The sequence below is a fragment of the Phocoena phocoena genome, chromosome 4 (genome assembly GCF_963924675.1).
Source record: "Phocoena phocoena chromosome 4, mPhoPho1.1, whole genome shotgun sequence".
In the NCBI taxonomy this organism is placed as follows: Eukaryota; Metazoa; Chordata; class Mammalia; order Artiodactyla; family Phocoenidae; genus Phocoena; species Phocoena phocoena.
In genome coordinates this window covers 15,426,734-15,453,704 of record NC_089222.1, presented here as the reverse complement: position 1 = coordinate 15,453,704, position 26,971 = coordinate 15,426,734, and the positions used below count along the sequence as shown (strand labels likewise).

Sequence of the window (26,971 nt, the reverse complement as noted above, 5' to 3'; positions counted from 1 at the left end):
TATACAGGTCTTGTTTTTGTATCCATTCAGCCACTCTGTGTCTTTTGATTGGAGCATTTATTTCACTTACATTTGAGGTAATTAGTGATACCTAAGTTCTTATTGCCATTTTGTTAATTGTTTTGGAATTGTTTTGTGGGTCTTTTTTTTCCCCTTCTTTTGTTCTCTTGTCATGTGATGTGATGAGTATCTTTAGAGTTATGGTTGGATTCCTTTTTCTTTTTTGTATGTATATCTATTGTAGATTTTTGGTTTGTAGTTATGATGCGGTAGGTGAGTATACATACATATATATATGATTGTTTTAAGTTGCTGACTGCTTAATTTCAAATGCATTTTAACAACCCTGCATTTGTACTCTCTTCCTCTCATGATTACTGTTTTTGATATCATATTTTACATCTAATTGGTTCTGTATTCCTTACCTGCTTATTGTGGATATTAATGATTTTACTACTTTTGTCTTTTAATCTTCCTACTAGCTTTGTACATGGATAATTTCCTACCTTTACTTATGTTTGCCTTTACCAATGAACTTTTTCATTTCATAATTTTCTTGTGCCTGGTTGTGGCCTTTTCTTTTTTGCTTAGAGGAGTTTCTTTAACATTTCTTGTAAACCTAGTTTGGTGATGCTGAACTCTTTTAACTTTTGTCTGTCTGTAAAACTTTTGATCTCTTCATCAAATCTGAATAAGAACCTTGCTGGGTAGAGTATTCCTGGTTGTAGGGTTTCCCTTTCATCACTTTATTCTTTTTTTTTTTTTAATTTATTTCTTTAATTTATTTCTTTTTGGCTGTGTTGTGTCTTCTTTGCTGCGCACTGGCTTTCTCTAGTTGGGGCGAGTGGAAGTTACTCTTTGTTGTCGTGTATAGGCTTCTCATTTCAGTGGCTTCTCTTGTTGCAGAGCACAGGCTCTAGGCGTGTGGGCTTCAATAGTTGTGGCACGCAGGCTCAGTAGTTGTGGCTCGCAGGCTGTAGAGTGCAGGCTCAGTAGCTGTGGTGCACAGGCTTTGTTGTTTCATGGCATGTGGGATCTTCCAGGACCAGGGCTTGAACCTGTGTCCCCTGCATTGGCAGGTGGATTCTTAACCACTGCGCCACTAGGGAAGCCCTCCTTTCACCACTTTAAATGTATTGTACCACTCCCTTCTGGCCTGTAGAGTTTCTGCTGAAAAGTCAGCTGATAACCTTATGGGAGTTCCCTTATATGTTATTTTTTGCTTTTCCCTTGTTGCTTTTAATAGTCTCTCTTTATCTTTGCTTTTTGCCATTTTAATTAAAATGTGTCTTGGCATGTTCCTCTTTGGGTTAGTCCTTTATGGGACTCTACACTTATGGGACTTGGATGTCTATTGCCTTTCCCAGGTTAGGGAAGTTTTTAGCTATTAAGTCTTCAAATATGTTCTCTTCCCCTTTCTCTCTCTCTTCTCCTTGTAGGACCTCTATAATGCAAATGTTATTGTGCTTGATGTTGTCCCAGAGGTCTCTTAAACTGTCCTCATTTCTTTTCCTTATTTTTTCTTTTTTCTGTTCCACATCAGCAATTTCCACTACTCTGTCTTCCAGCTCACTGATCCATTCCTCTATATCATTTAGTCTACCATTGATTACTTCTAGTATATTTTTTCATGTCATTTATTGTATTCTTCATCTCTGTTCAGTTGTTCTACATATTTTTGACTCTTTGTTAAGAACTTCTAACTTCTCACTCTGTGCATCCATTCTTCTCCTGGGTTTTTTCATCATCTTTACCATCACTACCCTGAACTCTTTATTAAGTAGATGTCCTGTCTCCACTTCACTTAGTTCTTTTTCGTGGGTTTTGTCTTATTTCTTCATCTGGAGCATGTTCCTCTGCCACCTCATTTTGCCTAAGCTGCTGTTTGTATTTTTATGTATCTGCTAAGTTAGTTACATTTCCCAGCCTTGGAGAAGTGACCTTCTGTAGCAGATGTCCTATGCATCCCAGCAGTGCACTTCTTTCTCATCTCCCAAGCTATATGCTCTAGGGGTTCCCCCTATGAGGGCTACCTGGAACCTTCTCTTGTGGCCAGCTGAATATGTGGGCAGTCTGGTAGGTTTGGTTAGCCTCCAGTCTGGTTGCTAGGCTCTGCCTTGTGTGGAGGCTGCCGGCTGCTGGTTGGCGGGGCTGGGTCACGAGGCCGCTGACTGAAGAACTAGCCCAGGGGGCCCCAGGGCTAGTGCTGGCTCACTGGTTGGCAGAGTCAGGGTCCAGAAGACGCCATGGTTGTTGCCCACCTTCCTTGTGGATGAAGCCAGGTCCTGGGGTTACTTCCGGACTACTGGCAGGCAGAGAAGGTCCTGGAGTTGGTTGCAGGGTCCAGGGATTCCAGAGATGGTATCAGATTGCTGCTGGTGGGGGGTGGGTTTCTGACACAGGGTCTGGGGTGTCCAGAAGCTTGAATTAGCCTGCTAGTGAGCAGGGCTGGGGCCAAGCTTGTCCCAGGGCAGGGTCTCTGGCCTGTTGGTAGATGGGCTGTGTCTGCAGGCTGCTGGATTGTGGTTTTCTTGCATCTGGTCCCTGCCCACTGGTGGCTGGAACTAGGTCCTGGGCCCTCTGGTAGGCAGGGCCACATCCAGAGGCAGCTGTGGGCTTAGGGGGTCTTAAGGCAGCCTGTCTGCTGATGGGTGGGGCTGTGTCCTTTCCAAGTTAGTTGCTTGGCTTGAGGCGCCCCAGCACTGGTGACTGCAGGCTGTTGGGCCAGGGCAGGGCTGGGTCCTGGGGGTAATAAGCCAGAGGGAGGATTCCACAATGGTGCCTGCCAATACCAATGTCCACATGGTAGAAGGAGCTCCCAAGAATGGCTGCCACCAGTGTCTGTGGCCCCAGGGTGAGCTGCAGTTGCCTCCTGCCTCTCTGGGAGACTCTCCAAGATCAACAGGTAGGTCTGTCCCAGGCTCCTATCAAATTATGGCTTTTATTTTGGGTCCTGGAATGTGTGAGATTTTTTGTGCGCCCTTTAAGAGTGAAGTCTCTGTTTCCCCCAATCCTCTGGGACTCCCACAATTAAGCACCACTAACCTTCAAAGCCACATGCACTGGGGGCTCATCTTCCTGATGCAGGACCCCCAGAATGGGGAGCCCAATGTGGGGCTCAGACCTCTCACTCCTGTGGGAAAACCTCTGCAGTGTAATTATTCTCCAGTTTGTGGGTCATCCATCTGGGGTTATGGGCCTTGACTATATTGTGAGTCCACCTGTCCTACCCACCTCATTGTGGTTCCTTCTTTATGTTTTTAGTTGTAGAAGATCTTTTCTGGTTGGTTCTGGTCTTTTTCATTGATGGTTGTTCTGCTTATAGTTGTTATTTTGGTGTGCTCCTGAGAGGAGGTGAACTCATGGTCTTTCTACTCTGCTGTCTTGACTGATCTCCATGAAAATTGTCACCCTTGAGCAGCTGGGTTTTTTTGCTTTGTTTTGAAGTACAGTTGATTTGTAATATAATGTTAGTTTCAGTTTCGGATGTAAAGCATTGTCATTCAGGGTTTTTGCAGATTATACTCCATTATAGGTTATTATAAGATAATGGGTATAATTCCCTGTGCAATACAATATATCCTTGTTGCTTATCTGTTTTATATATAGTAGTTTGTATCTGTTAATCCCATACCCCTAATTTGTCCCTGTCCCCTCCCCTTTCACCTTTGTAGCCACAAGTTTGTTTTCTATATCTGTGAGTCTGTTTCTGTTTTGCCTATGCATTCATTTGTATTATATTTTAGATTCCACATGTAAATGATATCACACAGTATTTGTCTTTCTCTGTCTGACTTATTTCACTAAGCATAATATTCTCTAGGTCCATCCATGTTGCTGCAGATGGCAATATTTCATTCTTTATTACGGCTGAGTAATATTCCACTGTGTATATACCACATCCTCTTAACCCAATCATCTGTTGATTGGCACTTGGAAGCAACCCAGGTGCAGCTGGTTTGTTTTTAATCTACATGCACTATAAACATTGTGACTGATTATGCTTCATACTTTATTTTGTCCATAGAAAACTCAGAGCAAATTCTGCTGTCAACACTAAAAATTATATATCAATATGACCTGTGACATTTAATTTTATGTAATAACCTACTCTTAGCTTTATCACTTTATTAAAAATTATTATATTTTTTCCTACCTCCTTCATCTATTGTCAGTCCTACTGTATTGCATGTGTTTCTTTTGTTTTGAAAAGGTAATATACATACATATTAATAAAATTCAAGGGACTTCCCTGGTGGAGCAGTGGTTAAGATTCCGCCTGCCAATGCAGAGGACATGGGTTTGATCCCTGGTCCAGGAAGATCTCACATGCCGCGGAGCAACTAAGCCCGTGCACCACAACTACTGAGCCTGCGCTCTAGAGCCTGTGAGCCACAACTACTGAGACTGTGCACCACAACTACTAAAGCCTGTGTGCTCTAGGGCCCGTGTGCCACAACTACTGAGCCCGCACGCCACAACTACTGAAGCCTGTGTGCCTAGAGCCCGCGCTCCACAACAAGAGAAGCCACTGTGATGAGAAGCCCACGCACCACAATGAAGAGTAGCCCCCGCTCACCACAACTAGAGAAAGGCCGTGTGCAGAACGAAGACCCAACACAGCCAAAAATAAATTAAAAAAAAAATTCAATACGGCAAAAAGCATACCTAGAAAATAAAACTCAAGGTAGAAGATAATCAACAAAATGAAAAGCTTCAGTTGTGCTGAGGTTTCAGAAAAACTCTCAGAAATCATTTTAAGTTCTTTAGCAGCAAAATGAATTAGTAAATGTTCACCTCATCCACTAGAAGTTATGCTATGCTTTTTATAGCTCTGTACACAAACAGGAATAGACAGGATTCTAATAAACCATGGCTAATTAATTTATACTAATTGATAATTTGATGACCCATCAGCTTTTCTCACTGGCTATTGTTTTATAGCTTTGTGGGTAATTACTTTTAAAATGTTTCAGATTTCTTGAAACTTAACTCCAGGGAAAATTTTCAATTAAAAAAAGCTAAACATTTATAGCATAATTAAGTATATCATCTTCTTTTCTTTGGACGTCAAGAGCACAGAAACAAACAGAATGGTATAGAGAAAAATGCGTCCAATCCCTTTTTTAAGCAAATTTAACAAATCTAGCTAATATAGTAGCTTATAATTCAATATAACCACAACCATAAAAAGTCTTATGAAGTCAAATCATAGAGGAAGCAGTGATCAATTTTTCCCATAGTCATAATGGTAAATTTTTTATTGCCTGCTATATGCCAGGCTCTGTACTTATTCATTGAATAAATATATTTTGGCCACCTACTGTATGTCAGGTACTTTGCAGCTAGACACTGGTAAACAGAATGGACATGTAACCTGCTCTTATTTCATCTTCACACTAACTCTATGCAAGAGGTGTATGTTATGGCTGCAAAAATTGAGAATCAGAAAGGTTAACTAGCTTGTCCAGAATTACACAGCCAGTAAATGGTGGAGCTAGGACTTGAATACAGGTCTGTGATTCCAAAGACCACATTTTTCCTTAAAGCTACAATAATGTGTTCAAGTGTATGAGAGAAGCAAGGGAGTGCAAGCACACACAAAGTTAGTTACTTAAAGGCATGAAACCCAGTAACTTGCATTGCCTAAGTGAGCTTTGCTGTTTTATCTGGCTTAGATAACCCTCTCTAGATTATTGCAACAGCCTCCTCATTGCCTCCCCTACAGTCTATTCAAAACATAGCAGCTAGAGTGACCTTAAAATACAAATCCTATTATATCACTCCTCCTGTACAGAACCCTCCAATGGAGTGTCTCCTCCCATATTCCATCCCTCCTGCTTCAGTCCCTTGAAGTAACCATAGCCATTGCTATCAGTTTGGTGTATATTCTTTCAACTTTGTGTATTCATTTGTACCCTTTTTATTTAAACAAATAGGATCATACTATGCATATTATTTTACAAATTGCCTTTTCCCCTTGTATTTGCAGTTGAATGTCCTGTGTTCTTAACATAAAGCTATATAGTCCCTTGATACATATTGTTACAAAATAGAATGAGGAAAGCTTTCCGTGTTATTGGTTCCAAATTACACAACTCTTTTATCATGTTGCTATATAATGGTGGATTTTGTATTCATAAAACAAACAGCATCTTTTATAACAATTATAGTTTTATATCTATAGCATGAAATAACTTACTTTAAAAAATTACTATTGTCATAAGAGTGTAATATTTGTTATGTTGTAAGATTCATTACCAGAGAATAGATTCTTAAATTATAAGTAATTGTTAGAATTTCTTCTTTACTATAGTTACTCCCAGTTGAAACTTTTCAACTGCTTTTGCCTCTGTTCATTAGTAGACATGTTAAGGCTGTGTAAAGTAAAATGCAGAGCTGTTGGCCAGCAATGGAACCAGGAGACTTGGCTCTATTTGATAAATGAAATGTGCTGCTGTGGGTAAAAACTGCAAACTACAGCCTCACATTTGCTTTTGATGGAAAATATGATTTTCAATAGATTCTATTTCGTTCATCTCCTTATTTTAGTTGTTTTGGATTTAATATATTAAAACCTTTTTATTTTTAATTACAGTCTCGAGTTGTAGCTGTACTAGATTGGGAGCTTTCAACCATTGGTCATCCTCTGTCAGACTTGGCTCATCTCTGTGTGTTCTACTTTTGGCCAAGGACCATTCCATTGTTAAGTCAAAGTCCTCATTTGCAAGAAAACATAGGTATGAAAACATAATGTTGCCTAAACTGCTGTTAATATAAAATTATATTTATTTTGCTTCATAATTAATAAAAAGATTATATTGCAATCTTAGATAAATAGCTTTTGTTTCTTAAAATGTTTTTAAATCATTTTATTCTATCGATTTTTTTGAATGTATCATTACACTTCTAGTAATTTGTTACAAAATATAATCATTTGTATATAATGTTCTTTTGGAAATCAACATTTAGAGCATATTTTGTTATATGGATTATAATTATATGGATCATAATGTTTTAATTATAATATTATATTTTATTATATATAATTAATAATATAATACATTATTTATATTATATAATATAATTTATACTATATATAAGTAATATAAGTAATAATATATTATAAGATTATATTATAGTTAATATTTTAATTATAATATAATTATATAGATTATAATGTTTTGTTATATAGATTAATGTTTTGTTATATGGATTAATTTTATGTTCAGCTTTATATTTATATGCAATATGACATTTTAAAATATTCACCATGACATTCTTATTAAAGTTTATAGCATGTACTGTTTTTATAGGGGTACCATCAATGGAAGAACTGATTTCAATATATTGCCGCTGCAGGGGAATTAATTCTAATCTTCCTAACTGGAATTTCTTTCTTGCCCTTTCATATTTTAAAATTGCTGGAATAGCACAGGTAATTAATTTTTTAACATGTGTTTCACCATTACTTATTGATGTACTGTTGACAATATTTTTGGTCTTTGGGGGTTTTATATTCCCTTTTTTTTTTTTTTTTTTTTTTTCTCTTTTTGGCCACATCATGGCTCAGCTTGTGGGATCTTAGTTCCCCTACCAAGGATTGAACCCGGGCCTCCGGCACTGAAAGCACAGAGTCCTAATAACCATTGGACCACCAGGGTATTCCCTTATATTCTTATCTTTAGATCAATTTAGTTTCCATAATAACAAATACAAGACATGGATAAAACATAAATCCAGAGTTTACAGAATAGGAATTTGGCAAGGGAAAAATTTGAGTAGCAAAATGTGGTATCACTTTTTGGTATAATAAACGAAAAAGATGGAAGAAGGGAGAGAGAAAGACATAATAACAAAAAGAGAAAAAGCATGTGAGAATTTGTTATTTCCTGAATATCCAATATAAGAAAGAGTTAAACTCCTTATATGATATCTGATTCAGATTATAAAACCCTATTAATCAGGGCTGATGATGAAGGAATTATCATTGTATTTCCCAAAGCCAGCACAGTACCTAGCATACAGAGCCTCTTAATTATGTGTTTGAGTGAGTGGATAAGCTCACTCAAACACATAATTACTTAATTGTCCATTTTCCATTTTCTAATAATGTGATAGTTATGTGATAAATTTTGAGAGAAAACTGAACATAAGTTCAGTTTTTTAAATTTACAGTTTAGACAATTGCATTCTTCATTATACTAACTCAGCTCCCTTATACTTTGAGTCTTAGTTATTTTAAGAAATTGAGATGCTTCATCTCTGGTAAGGGGTTAGGGCTTAGAGGAAGAACAAGTAAATAAGAGATTTTAGAAACAAAAAAGAAGGATTAACGAAAATTATGGTTATTTTTCCCTGTCCTCAGAGTTCATGCTGTCCTCCAATAACTGAAATGTCTAGGAAATAGTTGTCTTACATCTCATCCTATAGTTTAGAATCATATTAATCATATTAGTTAATCATGTTGATTGGATGCATTTCTCAAAATAGGGTTTATGGTATGTTTCTATATCTGTCAATTTCCAAAGTGAGATAACAGATAGGCTTTGAATTTAAAATGTATTTTCATTTCAGATAAAAGCTTGACATGGTTTATGATCGAAATTAATATGTATGTCATAAACTATGTAGTTAGTAGCCTTAGAGATGATCATGAACATTCCATTCTAACTAGAAATGTGAAATTGGAAATGACGGAAAGACTGCTACAGTGTTTTATTGTACAAAGAATTATATAAAGAAATAAACTAATGAAATTCAGTTGATTGTGTTTGGGACAGGGAACAGGAGAGTATATTATGTTGGAAACACAGAACATGGAGAATTAACAAAGAAAAACAGATGAGCATTCAGCTAACACTGTTCAAAGGAGAATAGTTTCGCCTAAATTAGGGGTCCAAAAAATGAGATAAAATATTCTTAGAAGTCTCTCATTGCCTTCTCTTTGGTTTTATAGTTTTTAATTTTATTTTAGTTTCTTTAGATTTTTTTTTTTCTCCACTGTGAAGGGAGAGCAATGATCTTTAGAGGTGATATAACTTGCCAATTTGGTATCTTTAGTAACTGCTAAACTCATTTTAAAGTTTGGTTTGATTTCCAGTTATAATTCTGTTATGATGAGAGTATGTTAACCAAATGATACAAGTGTAATTCTTTAACTTGGAGTGGTATAATTATGCCTGCATGTAAATTAATAGAACTGATAGTCTGATTTATATCTTAGTACCTTGTAAGTTTAGTGATTCACGTAGCTGGGAAACTGTGGAAAGACTGGATAGTTGAAGAATAGTTTTCCATGAATTTTAATCACTTTGTATTAATTTACTTTTAGGGAGTATATAGTAGATATCTTCTGGGAAATAATGCATCTGAAAGTAGCTTTCAGTTTGCCAATATTGTGCAACCTCTGGCAGAAACTGGATTACAACTCTCAAAAAGGTAAGCAAAATATAGATTCTGTGGCTAACTCAAATTAGAGCCTTTATTAGCTATGTGAAGGTCATAAACTTTAGGGGGATAGGGATTGTTTTTATTGCTTACAACACCAGAATTGCTGCTGCCAATCATGGTAAAAATTTTTTTAGTAAATCTCTTTTATGCTTGAAAATAAATTGACCTCAGATTTAAAGAAAATACCCATTTAATGATTAAAAGGGGTTTGTGGGTTTTTTTGCAATTTGAATGTATAAACCTTTAATATATTGATAAAATTCTCAAATGTTTCCTTCTAATATTTAAGTTACTTACATATACCTGTTTAAAGTTATGTATTATATAAGATGATTTATTAAGTTTAGAAATGTTGCTCTCTTCCACCATGACATTGCATGAAACTGTATTCAGACATTTCATAAGAGTCTTTGAAATTCATATCTCCATTAGTGGAGCACTTTTGAGACATCTAATACACTTTCTCCAAACACACTGCCATCTAACAGGTGTGATGGAGGGGAGAAATAAATTAGGGGGTTGAGATTAACATATACACACTACTATATATAAAATAGATAATCAGTAAGGACCTACCATATAACACAGGGAACTCTACTCAATACTCTGTAATAACCTATATGGGAAAAGAATCTGAAAAAGAATAGCTATATGTATATGTATAACTGAATCACTTTGCTGTATACCTGAAACATTGTAAATGTTGTAAATCAACTATCCTCCAATATAAAGCAAAATTTAAAAGAAACAAACAAAAAAAAAACAGTGTGATATATAGCACTTACTGAATGCACGGATGATGCTGTCCCTGGAAATTCTGCCCAAGCCACAAGTATCCATGGCATATCATTAGGACAGTTGTGTTTTACAGTTCGTCTCATACACGAATATTTGTAATCTCCACAACATGACAAATGATGATGCTGCTTTTCATAATGATCTTTAAAGGTCTTGTTTATAATGATATCCAGCAGTTGTATTTGTGAGGCATATACTAAGAGTAATTATTAAATTTGTATTCTATTTCTTTGCCTTCTTGTTTAGAGATTCTGATATGTGGCTTCAATAAAGATTTTAAACTCCCATTGATTGAGGTCATGCCAGGCTTATGTTTTCTCCAAAAAGTGCTTTAAGCACTAAAGTTTAATGTTCAAAATAAAGTGATTCTGCATTCCTTCCATATAACATGAAAGACAAAAACTCCAAAATATGGAAACTTCTTCTGAGAGATGTTTTTGGGAAACTGGGGGAAGACATTACATTCTATTCAGAAATCTATAATAATGGTTTTGCACATCTTTGTAACTTTTTTTTTATAAAGAACTTTCAGTACTGCACTTCCACAGACTGATACTACCAGACAATTGTTTGTACAGACTAGGACAGGCCACGAAGTTCTTACTAGGGTGAAGCAGTTCATGAAACAACACATCCTCCCAGCTGAAAAGGTAAGTATTCTATAAACAAACAGAATGTATTTGTGCTCCAAGACTATTGAAGAATTACTTCTGTTATCTCTGCTTCTAGGAGTACCATGGTATCATTTCTTTGCAGTCAATCCTTACCTAGATGCCCCTCCTCACCTTAGCACTGAACTGCTGCAGAACCTGATCCTGAGAAATTCCAAGCTTCTAAAATATGCCAAGGGAATGACACAGATAAATCTGTGGAATTAAAATTAAGTCAGAGGGAATTAGCAGTTTACAAAGTTAGGATCTTTAAATATTTTAGAGTAAAATGCTACTTTGGGGGTCTTTTCCTAAGGCAGTGACTTTCAGCCTTTTTTTTTCTTTAATGGGCCCCTTTGAAAATTGAGAACTGTAGGATAAACAAGAGAGGCATACCCAGAAAATTTTGTATATCATTTCAAGCTGTTCACAGATACTACCATCACTCCCCCCACAAGCTACTATTTTAAGGTGTTAAGTTTCAGTAAATTCACTGAGAGTAGACAAGTTATGTGACACATTCATTCATTCAGTTAACAAATAATTATTAGGTACCTAATAATGGGTTAGGCCATCAAAGGTAAAAGGAAGAATAAGAAGACAGGGCTTATGCTTCTACAGAGCTTATACTTTAGCATGAAAGAAAGACATTAAGTAAGATGATAAATGCTGTGAAGAAAAGATAAAAATTATTATAAAAATTTATATATATAAAATATACTATATATAAAATAAATAATCAACAAGGACCTACTGTACAGCACATGGAACTCTACTCAGTACTCTGTAATAACCAATATGGGAAAGGAATCTGAAAAAGAATATATATATATATGTATAACTGAATCACTTTGCTGCACACCTGAAACTGACACAACATTGTAAATCAACTATCTCCAGTATAAAATTAAAATATTTTTTAAAAATAAAATTCTGAACGTTTGGGTGTTAAAAAGAAAATGCAGCACTTTGAGTTCAAGATGGCAGACTGAAATCAGCATTTACCTCCCCTCACACAAATAAAATCCTCTTGAATTAACAATAAAGAAATTTTTTTTTTTTTATAAAGAAATTTTTTAAAAAATGGAATTGGTAAAAGCACAAAAACAAAAGTACACATCACAGGACTAAAGGTTTTGAAAAGAGAATGGAAAAGGATTTGGGAAGCAGAGTGGATCATACCAAAGAAAAAACCTTAACACATCTCAGAAGAATTTCTAAGTAAGAGAGGACTATAACTCAGGTGGTAACTTTTTTTTTTTTTACAATGGAGTCCCCTATGATTGCCTGTTGTGGAGAGCAAGAATGAGAAGAGGAAGAGAGATCAAGATGTTTGATTTAAGAATTAACCTGTAATAGGTGGGCTGCTTGAGTTGGTTTCTAACACTCCTGGGTAGCAATGGTGTTTGCCCCAGGAAAAAGGCTGCCAGAGTACTCTAAAAAAGCATATGATGTGTTTCAAAGAAGCCAGGGTTTCAAATGACAGTTTATCTCCATTTTTTTTTCTTTTTTTTTTTTTGCCGTACGCGGGCCTCTCACTGTTGTGGCCTCTCCCATTGCGGAGCACAGGCTCCGGATGCGCGGGCTCAGCGGCCACGGCTCACGGGCCCAGCCACTCCGCGGCATGTGGGATCTTCCCGGACCAGGGCACGAACCCGCGTCGCCTGCATCGGCAGGCAGACTCTCAACCACTGCGCCACCAGGGAAGACCCCTCCATTTTTTTTTTCCAGTGGTGGGTTTGGTGTAGACCCCAGCTTTCCTATCAGCCTTCCTGATTTATTCAAAGGAGACTCAAATTGGGAGAGGAAACCCATGTTATTTCATTCATAAATGTAAATGAGCGATCCAGGGAAGCATGTAGCACGGAAGAGGTGTTACAAATTGGATTGTGATACATCTGCTGAACCTCATATCATGCAGCTACTAAAATATTTACAAAGAATTTGTAATAAAGGAAAATGCTTTATGATTAAAAAAAAGACTCTAGTTTTAAAGGAGAGATTATCAACATTTTGTGTGGCAAGGAAAGCCATAATCATTTTGTGTCTGCAGATCTTTCAAATCTGGAATATATCTACATCTAATAATGTGACTTTTTCTTTCTTTAAAAACTTGTACTAACATCCATAAAAACATTTTATCCTGTAGAATGACTCTGGACTGTACTAATCCCTGTTTATGAACATATGCACTTGAAAAGTAATTAGCTTTTTCAAAATAGAAGGGGGGAAAGCCTATAAAATTCTATCCAATATGATTATAACTACATATATAAAAACTAAAACAGTCATATCTAGAAAATAAGATTGTATCATATAATACACTAACCGTACATGTTAGTGTACGGTTCTTGATAGTACATATCTTTAGCTAGTAAGACTCTTGATGACTTTTTCTTAATACTTTATGTATTTTTCCAATTTTCTATAATGGGAAAAAATAAGGTCCGTTTATGCTATTCTAATGACCTTTTGAAACTCCTTGGATATCATAAAGTAAGAACATCAGAACCATCATCCATTTAAATGTTAAAAGGCAATTCTTCCTCAGGGGAGGAGGGGAAATTGGTTGAAGGTAGTCAAAATTACCTTTAACTTTCAGTTATACTAGGGATGTAATACACAACATGATAAATATAATTTACACTGCTGTATGTTATATATGAAATATGAGTTCTCATCACAAGAAAAATATTTTTTCTATTTCTTTAATTTTGTATCTATATGAGATGATGTATGTTCACTAAACTTATTGTGATAATCATTTCATTATGTATGTAAGTCAAATTATTATGCCCTATACCTTAAACATATACAGTGCTATATGTCAATTATATCTTAATAAAACTGGAAGAAAGAAAGAAATTTTAAAAAAAGGGCAATTCTTGCTATTTAAAATGGATGAGGAGCCCTAATAAAATAGCATGTAAAACAGGAACTAGCAACATGACATATCTGAGAACACACTTTTAACATAATGATAACATTAGTCATATTTTCCTACTGAGTTTAATAATATTACTAGGGAGGAACTGTTGCTTCTTTTTTTCTAACTGACTTAAGTTTAAAGTAAAAAACATATTATATTGCAAAATTATTTGTAGGCTCAGATTTAAGATTCTGAACCAACATAATACAAAGCAGTATCTCAATCAGTGAATGAGAAAGTTAGATGTTAAAGGTGATATTTGGGGAGAATTGATCAGGCACAAAGCATATTTTCTGCTTTCTTTTTTCATCAGTAAACTCTTGTTCATACTTAAAGAATTAAAGAAAGCTTCTTTGTAATGAGATATTTTATTTTAATTCTGACTCCTACCATACCACAAATAGATTTTGCAAATCTCCAAATCAACAGACTTTAGAACAGGAAGTATTAAATAATACAAATTTTTAAATAATTATATAAATGGCATAATTTAATTTCTCAGAACTGTAGTGTCATAGAGAGGTAGTCACAGATGGGGAATTTGTACATGTATTACATAACATATATCTTATCAAACACAATTGCATTGACTGTTTCCATAGTAATGTGAGGGATGGAAATAATAAACAACCCTAAACAGGAAATCTTCCAACTTAACTGACTTCCTGACAGAATGACAAGTGCTATTCATCCTGGTGCCTGTGAAAGAGCCATCCTTTGTCTTCTTGAAGTTTTAACTAAATATAACTGTATTCTATAAAGCAGAAACTAACACACCATTGTAAAGCAATTATACTCCAATAAACATGTAAAAAAAGAAAAAAAAGAAATCTACAAATGTACTACATCATCCATATCATTTTAGTTTATATATTTAAAAAATATATAGTTTATATATTCAATAAAAAATTTTTTAAATAGAAAAAATATAACTGTATTCTAGACTAGCCATGCTTCAATAAAAGGAACATTTTAACATATTACTTATATGACTGTAAATTGGTGGAACAATTTTAGAAAATAATGTTGTAATTTGGAGTTTTGGCCAATGTTCATAGCCTTTAATTCAGTAATTCTACTAGTCTATGTGTAGAAAATAAGTACACAGATGCTTTAATAGCAAAATATTGGAGAAGGCCCTTATAGTCCAATATTTTCGTTCATCTTGATTTAGTTGCACAAATTAGAGATTATTGTTATTATGTGGCTAGTTTTTAAATATCTATTTACCCATGTATTTACCACCTTATTTACTATTCCTTGTTACAACTCAGATGTTTCTTCTTGGATCAAACTCCTTTAATGAGAATCTGCTATTAAAATTTACCTTTTTTTTTTCCTTTTATTTTCCTTTTTTTGCCTGAGAAAAGGGAAGTAATGATTCTCTCTGTGTCATCATATCTTTTCACCACTCATATTTTCCTTCTATTGAATTTCTGTGCTTCATTCAAGAAAGGAATAATTTCTTCAGATCCTTCTTTCAATTTATTATTATTATTTTTTGGCTGTATCTAATCTACTTTTCAACCTTGCATAGAGCAGTGGGTCTCGTTATTTGGATTGTGTCAGAATTGCCTAGAGAGCTAGTTAAGATTACAGAAATAGGAATACAAAAGTAGACTCACTGAAGTAGGATAGGGCCTGGGCTTTTGTGTTTTACCAAGTGATTCTGATGCCACCAAAGTTTGAGAACCACTGCCATTGAATTTTTAAGTTTAATTACTATGGTTTTACTTTGCTTCAAGTTGCATTCGGTTCTTTTTCAAATTTGTCTGGCCAAGTTTGATAGTCCTTTGTCATCCTTTTAATTCCTTCCTTTATTTTTGAAATCTACTGGACACAAATACTTTATATTCTGTGTTTGATCATTATTCTATCTGTGGCCTTTGCAGGTGTGATTCTGTTTTGTTGAACTACTGTTTTTGTTAATTCTTGCTAATGGTGGCTTGTTACCTTGAGTGTTTAGCATTTTTTCATTCTGAACTCATGTTCTTTGGAATGGAATTTTATCTGCAGGGATTAGTTAAGACTTTTTATAAAAGCTCTTTTCCTCCAGAGTGAATTTGCTTTTGCTTCTGCCAGGTGCTTTCAAGCATTGTCACCAGGAACACTGTAAACTTAATTTTTGACTCAAAATTTTAGGGCCCCATAGGTCTGTGAATTAAGATCTCAAACTTCGGTGAAGACAGGCTCAGGTTAGAAATGTTTCTTTTTTCTCTTCCGTCCTGTGAATGGCCTTTATTCCCTTGGTCTACCACTGAGGTTTTTCGTTTTGTTTTCTATTTTTTTCCAGTTAGGTTTTGCTGATCAGGCATCCTGGCTTTGGTGGAGGGAAGTGGTGAGCTCTGATCCTCCCTCTTGCCTTGTGTGGGGCATTTGGTTTCACCTCCTGACCCCTGCCTATGTGGCCCACTGCAAACTAGGGCCCAAGCAAACATAGATCAGCCTACATCCCCCAGACAAAGTTGGTTCCAGTGCTCACTCACACCTGAAGAGTCAGGCTTTTGTATTCCTGGCCTCTGAGGAATTTCCTTATTTTCTTTCCAGCATAGCTATGTATTATTACTACATGTATTTTTTAAATTATTTTTAATATTTTACCCAGCATTTTTAGTTGTATTATCCTGGGAAGGGATTCTATGACCATCTAGTATGCCACATTGCTGAAAATAGAACACTCAAATCTTGGTATAGGATTTTGAAAGTTAATCCTCTAATATAGAGGCAGCATAATTTTGTGAGGAGCAAACATCTAGAATTTTTTATACTTCTGTGTCTGGTCTTAGAAAGAAATTTTACTGATTCAGTAGCAGCTGAAAAAGCTTCTTCACCTAAACATGTTTACTTTGGATATTAGCAGTTTATGGCATTATTTACTTTTCTAACTTTAACTAATGAACTGTTTTCCTTTTATACTTTAAGGAGGTAATTGAGTTCTATGTTCAAAATGAAAATTCAGTAGACAAGTGGAAAAAACCTTTAGTGATTGATAAACTCAAGGTAAGAAAAATAAGAGAACCTTAAAAGTAGAGAATTTATATACAGGCATTTTTTGAGACCTTAGTTTGTTGTTGCTTCTGTTGTTATATATGTAGAGGATAATTATATCATTTATAACTTTTTTAAAAGAAAGTTAAAAATAGAATCTGTAATATACAAATTAGGTTACATAGTGTGTTGTGTATGGTATGTGATGAAGACAGCCTCTTAACATCTGTTCAAATTAAAAATACAATCAGCACTACTCACTTGAGACTGAAGTTGAGGCAGGGTATTTTTCCCACATGGGCTTAATTCAATTTCATGTTTTCAGATTTTAACACACGTTAGAAATTGAAATGGACAAATAGTATATTTGGCATAATTACGCTCGGATGTAGGAGATTTTATAATCGCTGTGATTCAATAAGAAGTATTCAAGTAAGCAAATTTAGTTTTTCAGCCAAATCTAAGGAAGCTTAACTGTTAAGAAATTGTTGATTTATAATGAATTAATAACTGCTTGCACTGTAGAATACAATGAAATAAATAATTTCATAACTTCAAAAGGCATAAGTAGCAGTACCTTTTAAAAATAAATAATTTTAGGTCATGATAAATTATGATAACTCTGGCATATTCATCACCTTGACAGGAAATGGCCAAAGCAGAAGGCCTCTGGAACTTGTTTTTGCCAGCTGTAAGCGGTCTCAGTCAAGTAGACTATGCCTTGATTGCTGAAGAAACAGGAAAATGCTTTTTTGCTCCAGATGTCTTTAACTGCCAAGCACCAGGTTACTACATTATTTAAAAACAGAATTTTTCTCAGATATTTTGAGCAGTGTTTAAAATTTCTCTATTTTATGACAAGGAAGTTTTTCTACACAAAGTCATTGATTTATAAATTTGTCTATAATTTTACTTTCAGTTACTTTTTTTTAAATATTTTTAAAAATGGGCCTAAAGTTCTCATTGGATTATTCTTTTATTAAACATCATTACATTAAGAGTATTAGTGAATAGAAGTCACCACCAAAGGGATTGGCCATATAAGGTTTCCAGTTTTCTAACAGTATTAAACATATCTATGGTTAATTAGAATGGATAGAGTTTTAAATCTTTTGGTTAGCCTCACTATCTCTCCATTTACTCACCAATTATTTATCAGTTGCCTACTATATGCCAAGCACTATTTTAGCAACTATCATGAAATAAAATACACAAAGATTCCTGCCTCATGGAGCTGGCATTCTAAGAGAGACAAAAATAAACAATAGCTAGATTAAATAAGTAATTATATAAGTAAGTTTGAAGATGAAAAGTGCTTTGGGGAAAAAAAAAAAACGGCAAGGTAGGGGAGCTCTGGAGTGCTGAGGGACAGGTAATGTGTATAACAATTTAAGATGGAAGGCTCAGAATAGGCCTTATTAAGAAAATGACATTCAGTAAAGACTTAAAGAAGGTGAGAGAGTTAATCATGCTGAGATCTGGGGGAAGAGTTTTCATAGCATAGAGAACATAAAATTCAAAGGCCCTAAAGCAAGAGTGTGACTGGTGTATTTCAAGAATAGCCAAGGAGGTCAGTGTGGCTGGGAAAGAATAGCAAAAGATATCAGAGAGGAAAGGGCCTTGTATGTTGGGACTTATAGAGCAGGTGAGTGCTTATACTTTGAGTGAAATGGGGATTTGAGCAGAGGAGTGACAAGATGTCACTTCAGTTTTAAAAGGATCCCTTTGGCTGCTATGTTGAGAATTAACAAAAGGAGAGAAGGAAGTAAGCAGGGAGTCTTGTGATGGTCTTGGTGAGAGATGATGGGGATTTGTTCAAGGGAGTAGCAGTGGAGTGAGAAGTGGAAAGATTCTAAATATATTGTGAGGGCAGAGCCAAGAGGATTTCCTGAATGGTTATGAGGTATTAATGGGGGAGTCAAGGATGCCTTCAAGGACTTTGGCATGAAAAATTGGAAGGATGAGGGAAGGAGGCCAACTTTTCTTTAAAAACGTAATATGGAAGGAATAAACCAGGAATGTAGTCTTTAGAAGGTGTTTTCAAACCCAATTTGCAGAAGGAACCCCCTAAAAAGCTTTGAAAAAATCTGGATTCAGAGGCTTCATCCCTGGAGATTCTGACTCAGTAGGTCTAGGGTAGACCCTTGATATGTCTTTTGTCTTTTTTCCCCAAAGTTACTGTGGTTATTTTTGATGCTTCCAGTCAAGGACTGGCATTTGATTTGTAGTAGAAGGATAATTGTATAATATTCTATAGTGTCCCTGCACAAGTTAGGCCTCAGTTTTGCCTTTTGTGCTTATTGTATGGCCCTGGTACTGAAGCCTCCCAAAAAGAGTTAGTGAAGCGGGGAAGTGCCCAAAAGAGGTATGTTGGATGTCAGAGAAAACACAATCTAGTTGCTTCTCGAAATGTTTCCACACTGGACTTTGACTCTCATTTCTCGGGAATTATTAAGATAATCCATAAACCTCTGATAATGGTTGAACTTGTCCCAGATATGGTTTTCTCTCTTCAAAACACTGATTTGTCTATTTACTGATGACTACATTTTAATCCAATAATGAGGCTACTGTAAAAGTAAATAAATCTATTCACAGAGTTTCTAAAGATTTTATCTCCTTATGTGTAGCTATTATATCATGTTACATAGGTAACATAATTTTGTGGAAAGAGAACTGGTAGTCTTTTGCTTAAAACTTTTTTTATTGCCACTCATAGTAAGATATATTTTATATTGTGACCCAATATGTAGTGTATGAAGCTGTATGTGTGTGTTCATGGATTGATTTATGGAAATGAGGGGAGAGACATATATTACTGAAAAAAGGCTTCATGAAACAAGTTTCCCTTACTACATGAATTCATATATTTTCCACTGAGTCTAGTCTAATGTATTCTATTTTGATCTATTTTCATTTCTCAGAGAGTGCTAGTCATATTCCACTGAATTAATTTTATGACACACTAATGGGTCATAATATGAAAAATAATGCTATAGAAGGCATCCATTGCAGATGCAGCTCTGCCGCTATTTTTCCATTTGACCTATGAACTTGTCACTACATGGTCATAGACTTTTTTCTAGTATTAAAATTTCATTAGTCTATCGGTTATAATATGATACCACCAAACTGCTGAAATTTTAAAATTGGCAAGGGAAATACATTTTCTTTCACCAAAGTATGATAAGCAACTGTCCTCAGCAAACAAGATATATAAAACCATAGGTAGAAAACTAGGCATTTTCTCTTTGTAGTGGAGATATATCATGAAGGCCTTTGGGCTATTGTGTTTTAGAGCACTGTGTTTTGCTTTATACAAAGCAGATAAAGAAGGGAATATGATTGATGTTGATTAAATACTTAAGAGTTTTCTTAAGTGTATATGAGATGAATTTCTACTCAAGATACCCAAATTATTTCCCAAATAGTTATAAAATATTATGGGACACATATGTAGTCTTCTGATTTGCCTTTTGTTTTGGTTTGGTTTTTTTGCCCATCAATAAGTCATACAATATTGTATATTGGAATGTTGAAAATAGTCATTTTAATTCTAAAGCTGTTACTAGAAAATTTGGAAGCCTTTAGGCTAATTTGGGGGAAATTTTTTCTTTTTGTACAAGTAATTTATCTAGGCTTTTTTTTTTTTAACGAACCTATAAATGATAACTTTGGTTTGTCAGATTCTCAGAATAAACTAATTTTTGGAAAGTTTTTATTCAATATTTACCTCATTCGAACTACAAGAAACACTGGATTTAAAACAAGCAAAGAAAACAATGAACTTCATTAATTATAATTCAAGACTCATTTTCTCCCTCAGTTGAAAAGAATTTTAAGCTTGTGTTAATCTACTAGGAATTGTGTGCATTTTAATATAACTTGGGCCCTGTTAGGAGTGCCTGAACAGAGTACAAACATGTTTTGAGAGACTTAGCTCAATTTTCGTAGGCATTTCAATAGCTGTCCTTAATATCATTGTAAGAGACGATATTGAAAAATTCTTCCTCAAAATCTTATAAGTAATCAGCATTCAAGAGAAAGGTTTTAGAGAGTATTTTTAGAAATTTGATGGGAATGAAAATCAGAGAAAGGCATCTAGAGCATTTTGCTCCACAGCAGACATGAAGCATTCTTTTTCACCTGAGAGTGATACTGCAGTGTATCATGTATTGCACAATGCCCTCTGAGGGCTGGAGAGGGTCTTTGAAGTTATCTATTGTCATTTTCTATCCAGGGCAGGGATTCCGTGTTTAGCATCCTTGAGATATTACCTAGTACTTTTCTAGGTGGTATGGGATCACAAAAGTAAGAGCAGTGTTAGCGGTAAAAAGACAATAATTACTATGTGAGGTCAAAGGAAGGAGATATTTCTGATTGGGTAGCTGGAGAGTCTTCACAATGGAGATGGCTCAGAAGCAGAAGTTTACTTAGGAGTGACAGGTAGAATTTCACCAGAGAGAAGGCCTGGCCCAAGCAAACATGTGGAAGTTAAAAAGCACAGGGTGTGGTTGAGGAACAGGAGTCTCAGTAATAAGTAATGTTAATTGTTCTCTAAGAGCATTGCAGTCACTCCAAGCAGAGTATATTTGCAAGATAGCAGGGAAAGGTTAGGCCAGTAAATTATTTTCCTCAGTCCTAATTGAGTTAAAACTCAGAGCCATGCTTCATTGGGATGAAGTAGACAAGTGTCTGTGATTCAGAACAAGTTGAATAAATAGGCACCAAATGCCATGTACTTGTAACTACTTATGGCATACCTTCCTTGTAAATTGTATTTACTATTATGTTTAGTCTACGGCCATGCCACCCTGAATGCACCCAATCTCGTCTGTTATGTTTCAAAATATTTTTGTTAGTAAATATTTGCTCTAAAAAGATTCATGTCTGTTATCTATATATAGTTTGGATTTCACATTGATAAATTTTTAAATGCAAACCAAGTGCTTTTCCTTATTACGTGTAGACACAGGGAACATGGAGGTGCTTCACCTATATGGAAGTGAGAAACAGAAGCAGCAGTGGCTTGAGCCTCTTCTTCAAGGGAGCATTGCCTCTTGCTTCTGTATGACAGGTAAGAACAATTCAGTCACATTCTCCCATTGGGCAGCCACTCTTCCCGGTTATTATGGAGGAACTGAAGAAATGTGGGACGTGGCTCTATGTTTCAGGCAAATTTGCCTGTGACCAGAAATGTGAACATGTTTGTTGGAGCCCAATTTTAATTTTGGGCATTTTTAAATGTGCAGAATAAAATTGTCCTCCCCTTTGGGAGGACACCAGATGATGTTTTCTGGTAGCCTGCTTTAGGCATTAGCAGCAGAGTAAACCTAGTTTTATAACCTTTTGACTTGCATCTAAAATTGCCATCTGTGGATGTTTAAGATCTTTTTTACCCTAGTATATGAAATATTGATCTTTGTGATAATTTTATATTGACACTTAAAAACTACTCAACTCTGCCATAAACCCAGAAAAATAGAACTTTCACCAGTGTTGGTCATATAGCTCAAATTGTAATCATGTAGGGTAATTAAACTAGGAGCATGTTAATAAAAATGGGTTTTGGTGCATTTGTACATAGGAAACAGTAATTAAGCACTCTTCAAAGGACAAAATCATTGTTCCATATTTGAGTTTAGAATTAAACTCAATTTCATCTGGCCATGATTTTGGCCAGATTTTATTGTCCTTCTCTAACATTGCATACATTTATAATAGCAAAACTGATCTCCATTTAAACCAGTAAGAGGCCTTTATTGAACACCTGCTGTATTGTCTGCAAAGCTCTAATTAATTACAAAATAAGTAGAGTACACACCTCCTTTTCTAAAGAAAGAGGGTTTCTAGTTTTAGAAAGAGAACACATAAAATATCTTAAGGATCCATTCAAAAGAGCAGCACATTAACAAGTGCAGATTACTATGATTGAGAGCTAGCCTGTAAGTTCTAAAATGCAATGCAGTAAAGCAGTCTTGTAAAAGTGTCCTATGGAAAACTTTCTGAAGACATTAAGTGTTGAGCAAGCTTTATAGAATGCAAAATAAATAGATTGGTGAAAGCATTCCTGATGGAATTTGCAGTTAGAAGTTGTTTAAGATACTACAGAAATAGAGTCACAGATGTCAAAAACAAATTTATGGTTACCAAGGGGGAAAGCGGGGAAGGGAGTGGGGAGATAAATAGGGAGATTGGGATTAACATATACACATTACTATATATAAAACAGATAACTGCTGAGAACCTACTGTATAGCACAGGGAACTCTACTCAATACTCTGTAATGACCTATATGGGAAAAGAATCTGAGAAGTGGATATATGATTCATTTTTCTGTACAGCAGAAACTAACATGACATTGTAAATCAACTACACTCCAATAAAAATTAATTTGAAAAAAAAGAAGTTGTTTAAGATACTAAACCTATGGTGGGGAAATCTGGTTTGCAAATATGTAGTACAGATTTTCATTGTGGGAAGTAAAGAACGATTTTGTTTTTTTTTTCTGTACTTGGGCCTCTCGCTGTTGTGGCCTCTCCCGTTGCGGAGTACAGGCTCCGGACGCGCAGGCTCAGCGGCCATGACTCACGAGCCCAGCCACTCCGCGGCATGTGAGATCTTCCCGGACCGGGGCACAAACCCGCGTCCCCTGCGTCGGCAGGCGGACTCTCAATCACTGCGCCACCAGGGAAGCCCAAGAACGATATTTTTAATGCACGTTTGATGATTGGAGAAAAGATTGAGTTGTATCCCAAGTCATATATCACTGAGGATGCCAAGAACACAGTTCAGATAGTTGATCTATCTTGAGTTGTTCTAAATACTTCATTTATTCATTCATTTTTCCAGTGCATATTTATTGAATACCTACTATGTGTAGGTTGTAGGAGAACCACGGGGAATGGGGGAAGGGTAGGAAGATGAAAAAGACAAAGATGCCTCTGTCCTCAAAGAGTTCACATTTCTTTAACTAAGGGTCTTTTGTAAGCTAATGGTGTCTGCCTGCCTGTAAATTCAGCCTTTGCTTATTTATAGAGCCCGATGTAGCTTCAAGTGATGCCACAAATATTGAATGTAGCATCCAGCAAGATGGAGATAGCTATGTAATTAACGGCAAGAAATGGTGGTGCACTGGTGAGTATTCTATTGATTCTTCGTGCTAGATACTGTCCTAGAATAATAAGATACATAGTTATTCATTTCATGACCACAGTTCTTTAAATTCTGTCTTTGAAAGCATTTTCAAATTTAGAAATAGTTGATAAAAAGAAAAGTAATTTTAAAACAATGTCTTGATTGGGCAATGTTTATTTAAGAGCAGAAAACGTCTTTTTTTTTTTTTTACAGTTTGTGAGAGAAAAAATTTATATTAGTGCACACTATTTTTGACCATTGTCATTTCTATCAAAATTAAATTTTAATAGGGGCATATTACATGGACTATAATAATTTATATATAATTGTTTTTAAAGAGATAAGCAGTCCATATTATTAAAAATAATTTATTGTGGTACATATTTTCATTGTTTAAAAATACAAGTATTTAAGTGAAAAATAAGAGTCTTGGGGCTTCCCTGGTGGTGCAGTGGTTGAGAGTCCGCCTGCCGATGCAGGGGACACGGATTCGTGCCCCGGTCCGGGAAGATCCCACGTGCTGCGGAGCGGCTGGGCCCGTGAGCCATGGCTGCTGAGCCTGCGCGTCCGGAGCCTGTGCTCCGCAATGGGAGAGGCCACAACAGTGAGAGGCCCGCATACTGCCAAAAACAAAAAGAGTCTTTAGACATAGGAAAATATATTATTTAGTCAACCCTCAGTAATTGACTCACGTAAAGGGATGAGCCCTTTAGGCAGTTATAAAAATTGAAACCTAGATAAATGTGATTGTCTGAGGATTGCTTCTAGAGTATAAATGATAAATCTAACAGGATAACCAGCTTATTACTAAAGAAAGTTGACATCATAAAAGCAAATTACATGTTTAGAAACTTACCAGTAATATATTACAGTAGCCAGAAAAGCTTTTTATGGTTTTGTTTTTGCTTTTTTTTTTTGATTGCCAATTGTTATTCTTTCTGGAGTTTTATGAAATCTTTTACAAATTAAGAAAAAAGAAAAAGACATTGAATTTTGCTGCATAGTTATTCAAGTACTAAAATTATGCAGGGAAATTGTTTTTATATTAAAATTTAGATAATTTAAAATAATTATAAATGCCCCTTAATTTAAATTTCTTTAATAATCTGTTTTAGATGACCTAACTTATAGTGTTTTTCTTATGTATGACTGTTACTACTATTTTCCTATATTGTTAATTTTAATTTCCATGTTTTATGCATTTATTTTTTGTTTCCTCTTTTTCTTGGCTTCTACCCCACTCCCCTTCCCCACCCTAACCTCTTCTTTGTTATAAGTTGCCACCACAGTGTTTGAGATTTGAATTTCAGCGAAATGCAGATGTTTGGTCTGAGGGAGAAACCTCATTCATGTGTATCAAAGCAAGAGACAGAGCAGTTTTATATTTAAATGCTGAAAGTACTGGTTGGCTCTGTAGCATCTTCAGAATCGAAAGGAATCTCCTCCACATTTTGTCTTTGTCTTCTCCAGGACCCATATTTCTTGGCAACTTTCATGATGTAGATTTTAAAAGAGTTTCCCATAAAAACATACAGGACCGGGTTGAGGCAGCTGTGAAAGAGTGCAATGCTCTCTGTGATTTGGATGGCAACATCCATACGTTTGCTCATGTCGCAGTTGGTGATCAGGGAGTAGATGATATCTATGGCTTGGCAGAACTTGACAATGTTATAAGGCAGCTGAGTGACAAGGAAAACTATGACCACTGTGAGCAGAATTTTGAGGGGCCGAGATTTTGTAATGTTTGGCATCTTGATGAGCGTCTTTGCCGTGATGAAGTAGCACACTGCCATAATAAGAAAGGGTATTACAAATCCAACGCAGATTTCCAGCATTTGAATTGATGCTTTCATTGATGTTCCTAGGTGGTATGGAAAGATGGGAATGCACCTAGCCTTGTGATTTACTGTATAAAAAACCAGCTGAGGTATACTCAGCAAGATGGCAGCCATCCAGACACAGAAACAGATGAGCCAGCATTGTTTTTGCACTCCCGATTGACTGGGGGCTTTAGTTACTGCCCAATATCTGTCTATGCTGATACAAGCCAGAAACTGCATTCCAGAGACAAAGTTGACCGAGTACAAGGCTGAAGTGACTTTGCACATGATTTTCCCTAAAACCCACCCATGAACTGCATTAACTGCCCAAAAAGGCAGAGTGAATAGAAGGAGTAAATCTGCCACTGCCAAATTCAGGATGTACACATCTGTTTTGGTTCGCCTCTTTTTGTAATGGGCATAAATCGCCACTATTATAGAATTGCCTGCAAGTCCAATGATGAAAGCTATTGTGAAGAAGGCAGGCAGGAAAACTTTTGCAAATTTTCTGACCTCTTCTTTTATACAGATCACTTCATACTGACTATAGTCATGAGTGTCATTCATTTCATTTTCCTCATAATAGTAATCTGTTGACTGGTTGTGTTCCAGCGTCATGGCTCCAATCTAAATGGCAAAAAGAATACAGGATATTTATTTTAATATTTCTTAAGTGGAAACGCTTTTGATCTAGCATATGTTTTATTCTTTTATTAGAGAATAGATTGTTGCCATAACATATGTGAGCCTGAATCTGCCACTCTTTGAAACTCTTTAATGGAAGCCACATTGGAATATATCCCCAAGAGTAGTTTTTCATCCCTTGTTTTTACAAGTTTGTGTACAGGAGCTGGGATTTACAGAGGGAAGATAAAAATAATACCCTGGGGAATTTTATTAATCATTAAACCCTGTAACTTTTATATATACAACTTTGTGATTCTTACACAGTATATTGACAATAAATTAAATTTTTAAATTAAAATAATTTTATTTATTTAAAATAAATATTATATTTATGGATTTATTTTAAAATAAGTTAAATATATTATCTTAGCATTTTACTTAATTTTACTGGTTGGCTTTTATAAAACAAAGTCTCCTGTAGCTAGCTTCCCTCCAAAACCTGTCACTACATGCTGATTGTAAACTACTATTTGGTAGCACTGTTGTTCCACTAGTCACCTAAGCCTTCA

The 26,971-nt window shown here is 35.5% G+C and overlaps 2 protein-coding genes across 2 annotated transcripts in view; one reads left to right on the top strand and one right to left on the bottom strand.

Moving 5' to 3' along the window:
- The window catches only part of ACAD11 (acyl-CoA dehydrogenase family member 11), an 88,459-nt gene that overhangs the window by 26,601 nt on the left and 34,887 nt on the right, over positions 1-26,971 (top strand). The window contains exons 6-13 of the mRNA XM_065876765.1: positions 6,599-6,740; positions 7,317-7,438; positions 9,335-9,441; positions 10,775-10,901; positions 16,753-16,830; positions 17,465-17,603; positions 21,788-21,895; positions 23,857-23,955. Of these exons, the coding sequence (XP_065732837.1) occupies positions 6,599-6,740; positions 7,317-7,438; positions 9,335-9,441; positions 10,775-10,901; positions 16,753-16,830; positions 17,465-17,603; positions 21,788-21,895; positions 23,857-23,955 (922 nt within the window). The remainder of the gene's footprint in view (positions 1-6,598; positions 6,741-7,316; positions 7,439-9,334; positions 9,442-10,774; positions 10,902-16,752; positions 16,831-17,464; positions 17,604-21,787; positions 21,896-23,856; positions 23,956-26,971) is intronic.
- Positions 25,341-26,393, bottom strand: ACKR4 (atypical chemokine receptor 4). The gene has a single exon (XM_065876766.1). The coding sequence runs from the start codon at positions 26,391-26,393 to the stop codon at positions 25,341-25,343; it is 1,053 nt and encodes a 350-aa protein (XP_065732838.1).